Raw genomic sequence first — 7,067 nt, forward strand, 5'->3', positions numbered from 1 at the left:
CAAATGTTAAAAGAAAATCACTTCCTTTTATTTAGTTTTTGTTGTCTGATGTTTTAGCGACGATAATTGAAACGTGTATTGTTAGTAAAACTGAAGCTTGGCCGAGGCTCGCCTGGAGTACAATGCATAAGTCACTTTGCCAGCGGGGATAAAACCACACAAAGTGAGGTTGTGTTGTAGCTGGCTGTGGTTCTTGTGTATGAATTCAACACCTCAAATGGAGCAGAAAATACTTTTCCAAAACACATTCCATCGGTGCCTGCCAGTTAAACCACATTATTTTAGTAATTCTGAGGCATGGAGGAATATTCAGAGCTGAGTTACCTGGACAAGAAAAATCTGAAGAAATCACTGAAGCAAAAACATTTTCAGTTTTTTATATACATAAAAATCACATGTTACACATTACAATAGCAAAGGAATGCCTCTGTTCATGTAGACACATGCTCATGTCTGCAGTCTGCTCTAATCGCTACATGACATCTTTTCAGTGTAAAAGCAAACATGTGTTCCCAATCACATCACAAAATGTCAGTTTATCAAAAGGATGTTTCCTGTAACAGACGGAGAGTGAAGTACAACTCAATGTTTGTGACAAGACGTCATCTTTTTTTGTCAATCTGTAGCGCGCGCACACACACGCACACACACGCACACACTCACACACACAACTTTAAGTAAAGCAGTGATGTTTGTTGGTCCTTAATGAAGACTCCATTGTTGCTCCCCACAGCTGCTGTCTACAGTGAAGTAGTAAAGCTTTTGTTTCATGTTATTTGGTCATAAAAACTTTTAACCTTCTGCCGCGTAGAGGCCGATGTGCAGACTATCACCACCTGGACACATGCATCCTTCACACTATTAGCAGTGATGCACGCTATAGAAGTATATAGAAGTATATATGTACAGTATGTAGCATAATAATGGACATCTCAGAAGATAAAGGAGCTACCTCAAAGTACTCTTTAAGCTTCTCAGTAGTCCCAGTTCGAGCCTCTGGACAATGTTTAACAAGATGTAGAGCTAAAGAAAACAGAAGCTGCTTGGAAAATGTAAATCATTTACTAACTGGCTTTTCACTTTTTCTTTAAAGTTAGGTCTATACATTCCTTTACAAGCCAAATGCTAGCCAAAACCAGGCTAAGCTACTTGCAAAAACAATGGACAACAGCCAGAGAAATAGTCAACCACACAATTACATTTAAATTGTATTGTCATTTTAGTTGTTTCCAGATAAAACAAAGAAAATATAAGGTGAATTATTAATTATCAGAGGTGTTGGTAGGCAGATTTTGATAAAGTCAGGCTAGCTTTTTTCACTAAGCTAACACGGAGCTAGCAGGCTATAGCTAGTAGCCTATGACACGAGAGTGACGTCAATCTTCTCATCCAACTCTTTCAGACATTTAAAATATTTTTGGATTATTTGTCTGAGGGGTTCAACTGATTTGAAATAAGGTTTCTTTGAGACAGCAGGAACTGAACGCTGAGCGTGTCTGTAGCTCGACTAACATCACGAGGCAGCGTCGTACGAAGCGGAGCGCCGAGCAGACGTCAGTGTGTGAAGACTTTAAATTACAACATGAAGGAGGCATAATGTTCAATATATAAATACAACTTGATACACAAAAAAAAGAACTAACACTATTACTATACAATCAACAACTGATGCCCATTAGATTATAAACATCACACACGCTAACACACAACATACATCCCATAATGCAACCATACACAAACAGTACAGGCAAGGATTTTTACACAATCACAATCACTGTTTTGGTTTTACAAATGAGTGACAATATTCATGTGATTTCAGTAACAGCTGGTAAAAGAAAAACCGCCTTCTAAGTGCTTTCATATCGGGCAATCAAAGGTGATATCAGCCTGCATGTCTTCAAACTTCTCTACATGATTCAAGCAGAAAAGGATTTGCTTTCTTTTTACTGTCTTCTAATGTCAAACACGATACACAAAGTGGACGGAGTCTGATATAAAAACAAATCAGTTCTAACATAGGATTATATTACATTATACTCAGATTTAGAATCAGTGTTCATGAAAAGCTAATTTGTCAGTTTCAGATCAGCGGTGGGTTGTCCACAGCTACAGCAGTGTACTCAGTCTCAGACATGTTGGACGTCTCAATGAGGCGAGCCAAGCCCGTCCTCGTTGAGTATTTGAAGATGAAGGCCTTCATGAGGTCGTAGCGGTAGTTCCTGTTGATGAAGTTGTAGAGGATGGGGTTGAAGCAGCAGTGGAGCAAAGACAGACACTGAGTGAGGTGCAAGGCCACGTAGATCACATTCTCCAGGCCGCAGGTCAGAGGCACCAGGCCCAGCTGAGACAGAGAATCGGCGAGGAGGACGGCGTGGTACGGCCCCCAGCAGCCTAGAAACACCACGATGTAGGCCAGGATCACCCTGCGACTCACACGGCGCTCCTGCTCCACCGTGGACGACGGTGAGGAAGAAGAAGAAGAGCGGGTGAAAGCGCTCGCTAGCAGGGCGTAAAAAACTGCAATGACGGGGAAGGGGAGGACAAAGCCCAGCAGGATGAAGCTCAGCTGCACGCCCACCATCCACTCCCTGGGGTTTCCCTCCGGGTACACAGGCCTGCACAGCATGGTGTCCCCGTGGGTGGACTTCACAGTACCCAGGAAGTAAGTGTCCGGGAGGGAGGCGACGAGAGCCAGGAGCCACACACCCACGCACACTCCGCGGCGGATTAGCTTCCTGCGCGCTCCTCCCTCGCCGTCGCCGTGCTTTGCCACGCTCAGGTAGCGGTCCACGCTCATGCAGGCCAGGAAGAAGATGCTGCCGAAGAGGTTGACGGAGAACAGCAGGTGTGTGAGTTTACAGGCCAACTCCCCGAAAGGCCAGTGTCCGTGCTGGGCCAGCGAGCTCACCCACACGGGCAGCGTGGCACACACACACAGGTCTGCTACCGCCAGGTGGGCGATGTACATGTGCGTCTCATGGCGAGGGGTGGAGTCCCTCTGCGCTCGGATGTTCACCCACAGGACTAGCGCGTTAGCAGCCAGGCCCACGATGAAGATGAACGTGTAGAGGACGCACATGGAGTAGAGGAGAGCGCTGCGGTTAAAGGCCGTAGCGCAAACCATCGCATCCACGCTGGATATGTTGCTAAAGGTTATGGAAAAGTTGAGGTCCCCAAACGACTCCCAGAGGTCCTCCAGCTCACTGGTGCTCAGACTCATTTTTTCCTTTCTGGGAGAAAACCTCAGGTTACCTCTGATCGGGATGAATCCTGCAACAACAAAAAGATATCAAATCATCATTTTTGTTGCATATATTTACGTGGACAAAGATCAAACAGCTGAACTTTGACTTTCTGGTTTCATATTTTAGGAGCAATTTTCTCCAATATAAAGCCGGGCTTATTTTACTCATGTGGAGTTTAACGTTGCTGAGCTAATAAAACATACAGCCCACTTGTGGTATGCCACCAGATCCTGAAGAATCTTAATGTGGTTAACTTATTAAAACACTGCTTTCATGAGTTACTAGAGGCTCTCTGTTTGCCATGTCACATATAGAAGTGCTCCGTGATTGATGTGCAGTCAGAGGGCAGTACAATAAATGTTTACATTAGCTCCCCTAGCAAAGACAGCAGATTACACATAAGGAAGTGGGATAGAGAACTCCAAAACAGGGTGTTTTTTTCCGAAGCATTCTGGTGCAATCCAAGATAAAAGTGTAGGTCGGGGTGGGAAACCTGATGCCATTTTAAAGATTCTTGTTATAGTTGTAAATGTTTTTCTTCTGCTCTCAGAGGAGGGGGTGAGAAGGGAGCTGTCACCACCCGACATGATCAAAGAAAACGCTGCTCACAACTTCAAATACGTCATTTTTACAACATCTGATTTCTGTAACCAATAGCAGCACATGCACACAATCTTAAATACAGCAGGACACATTAATGCTGGAGAGGTGACTCAAGATCACAGAGGCAGTAAGCTAGAGCAGCTCCGTATAACCTAAATGATTCTTTTGAGTCTGTCAGGCCACTAAAAAAGTTCAACACAGTGTGCATTCACAGTTTCTCCTGTGATGTCTCTTTTTTGCTCCCCTCGCCGGCAGACTTCCACGGTGTGAAAGATCAGAGGTGAAAGGTAATAGATCAAAAGCAGAACACGAGCGATTTAACCCCGCCGTTGCCCCCGGCTGCACTCGTACGCCCACAGAGTGACTTGTGTGTTGCAGAGATCCGCGGGAGGCTTGACGCCTGCAAAATGGTCCGAGCGAGGTTAAAACGAGGGTCGCTGACCACTGAGGGACGCAGCACGTCGCAGAGCAGTGAAATGTGAGCGTGTCAGACATCTGTCTGTGAAGGAGAAACTGAGCTGTACACGGGATAATTGGCACAAAAGTCTCAGGGGACGATGAAAGAAAAGTCAGACATAATATAATTATACACACGGACACCTGGATCGTGTTAGGATGTGCTGCTGTAAAGTCTGTGTTATGTGGTGTCTGTTATCTGTTTACTTGAGGATTTATTTGACACAACTTTTCACTTTTACTTGACTGAATCTGTATAAAACACAAGATCAGGTAGAAAATGATCGCAAATAAAACATTTTATAGAATGTAAAATAGTTAAATAAGCTTCACCTGCATCAAAATGCATGTTCCCATGTTGATGCAGCATTATTAATAATAATAAAATAGCCCGTATAAGGGATGATATAACATCAGCAACAGCATTGTGTGCAGGGGAACTGCATCTTGTAACATCTTTGTTTAATCTCTGTCAGGAAGTATTTTACTTCAGCATCTTTTGCACTCTTCACCACTGCTCTGTTTCATATTTAGTCATGTAAATATTAGTCTTTTCTTATTAAGTTTATTGTTTATATTTAATGTTGTACCTGTACATAAGAGAGCACAGTTCACCAAAGTTAAATTCATTGTGTGTGTGTGTGTGTGTGTGTGTGTGTAAGCATACCTGGCCAATAAATCTGATTCTGAGTCTTAAAAAAGAAAAAAAGTATCTTAACTTTTCAGAAGATGATACTTCATCTTCTGAGTTTGCCTGAGACAGAGATACTCACATTAACTGCAATACAAATTAACATCTGAAAGAAGATACTTGCCTAGCTGAAGTGAGAATAAGGATGTTCACTGTAATCCATCTTTAACAGGTAGGTTCACCTCTACTCAGTAACTGCTCTAATACTTCTACCACCTCTGCCTGGGATATAGAAAATTCAAAAAATGTCAAAAACCTGACATGTAATTTTACTTCGATTATTTTTTGACACTGAAAGGTGCTCCTCATTCTAATAGAAGGATTCTCTGTGCAGGGATAATCCCACACAATGGTCTCTGTCTAATTCCCCTTATACTATATGGAAAGTATGTGGAGGTGCCAGGTAGCCCCAAAGGCTTCAACATAATTAACCTTTTAACACCCACAGCATCAGATAAGAGAGACAGCACGAGAATCTCATCCTCTCTCTCTCTCTCTCTCTCTCTCTCTCCCACCCTGTTTCACCCCTTTTCAACCCGCCAGCATCCAGTTACAAATTAGCTGAAAACATCTTTTGTTACTCAATACACACAAAATAAAAGCGATTGAAGCCCATTTTCATGTGCTAATGCCTTCGACTAGAATAGTGCAGGTGCAGCATGTTGGTCAGAAGTCTCTGCTGTCAGTTTCCACTAGAGATAGATAAAATCTACTTGCGCTTTAAAACATTTTTTCCACGTGGAATACCTGCAAATAAAATGTCTCATTACGCATGAAAGCAGAATTCAGCGTCAGATCTGAGACTTCTGCAGACGGGAGGAAACACAGAGCTGGTCTGCAATGCCTTTGTTGCCATTGTTGATTCATATCAGGCTGGAAACAAACTTCTCTTATCAGGAGCCGGCTCAGTATACAGTAGCCTGACTCCGTGTTTAAACTGGGAGGCAAATAAACAGCACAGAGGCGAGAATTACAAAAACTGATTTAAACTGATAAAATAAATAAAATCCATCAAAAAGCCTTCACATACACATGCTTTCTCTTTATGCAAGAAACGATTTTGAGGATATAACTTTGTTTCTAGTATTGCAGCTGTAAATATGAAAGCAAATGAAGACTTTAACTGTTGTTTCTATGCAGAAAAGATTTTCGTTCCGTCGCCTTTAGGTAGCCTCTAAGATGCAGTGATCGGGTTATTCATCGGGTTTTACCCGAAACCCGAGAAACTGCCTGCACTCTCACTTCCACACATGAGCCCATTGCTTACCTGCTCTTGATTCTTCCTCTTTCCCTAAATTGTCTTCTTTTAAAGCTCGGGTTTGTTTCCTTTAAGTGTGCACCAAGATAACTTCACTCCGCTCGCTGTCCTCCGCCTCCTCAAATGACTCTGAGCCTGTCCCTCTTTCTGCACTTGCTGATACTCAGAGAAAAAGAGCTACGCCTCCAAGGCTGGTCTTTACTGCTCCGTGTGTTGACACAGCATCGCCTCTGGCGCTCATTGAACAGCAACCTGCGTCCGGCCAGTTTCGACCAACAACAAGAAGAGAAAAGATGTTCAAGCAGAATTTCCTGCTTACGACCAAAAGAACAAATTCAACGCAATGACATTCCTTAATGTTATCTGCATGCATATGTTGTTTACATGCAGGTCTATGGCATTTCTCACTTTTTTACAAAAAAGTAATAGCCTATTTATTATCATTTTATTAAAAGTGACTATAACCTAAGGGAATTGTAATCCTTTATAAAATATATTAACTTTGAAGGAAGTTTGTAACTTTGAATATTCTTTAGATGCTTAAAATATTTTCTGTAGCAGTGACTTTTGAACACATTTTTTGTGACTTAATAGATGCAGTATGTTGCCACAAGTTTCTATGTAATCTCTTTGAATAGTCATTTCCTGTACAGTAATGTAAATCATAATATTATCATTTAAATCACATTAAGTGAAAAAAATAAAATAAAGTGTGCAAAAAAATGCTTAAATAGTGTAAAGTTAGTTCAACACAAGACATTTTAAATGACCTGTGTCGATGCTGCTTGTGTGTTTACTTTTTGTTATAATAACT

The 7,067-nt window shown here is 42.1% G+C and overlaps 1 protein-coding gene across 1 annotated transcript; it reads right to left on the reverse strand.

The window, feature by feature from the left end:
- Nucleotides 1-362: 362 nt before the first annotated feature.
- Nucleotides 363-6,420, reverse strand: ackr3a (atypical chemokine receptor 3a). Its single transcript, XM_065962382.1, has 2 exons — nt 6,263-6,420; nt 363-3,270 (listed from the first exon to the last, which is right to left on the reverse strand). Exon 2 carries the CDS (start codon nt 3,218-3,220, stop codon nt 2,081-2,083), a length of 1,140 nt encoding a protein of 379 aa, XP_065818454.1. The 5' UTR covers nt 3,221-3,270; nt 6,263-6,420; the 3' UTR covers nt 363-2,080.
- Between the last annotated feature and the right edge of the window lie 647 nt (nt 6,421-7,067).

This window comes from Labrus bergylta, chromosome 13, assembly GCF_963930695.1.
Source record: "Labrus bergylta chromosome 13, fLabBer1.1, whole genome shotgun sequence".
NCBI classification, from domain to species: domain Eukaryota; kingdom Metazoa; phylum Chordata; class Actinopteri; order Labriformes; family Labridae; genus Labrus; species Labrus bergylta.

What these genes read in the sequence shown, in the direction of transcription:
- ackr3a (XM_065962382.1), bottom strand. Translation starts at nt 3,220, where the DNA reads ATGAGTCTGAGCACCAGTGAGCTGGAGGACCTCTGGGAGTCGTTTGGG.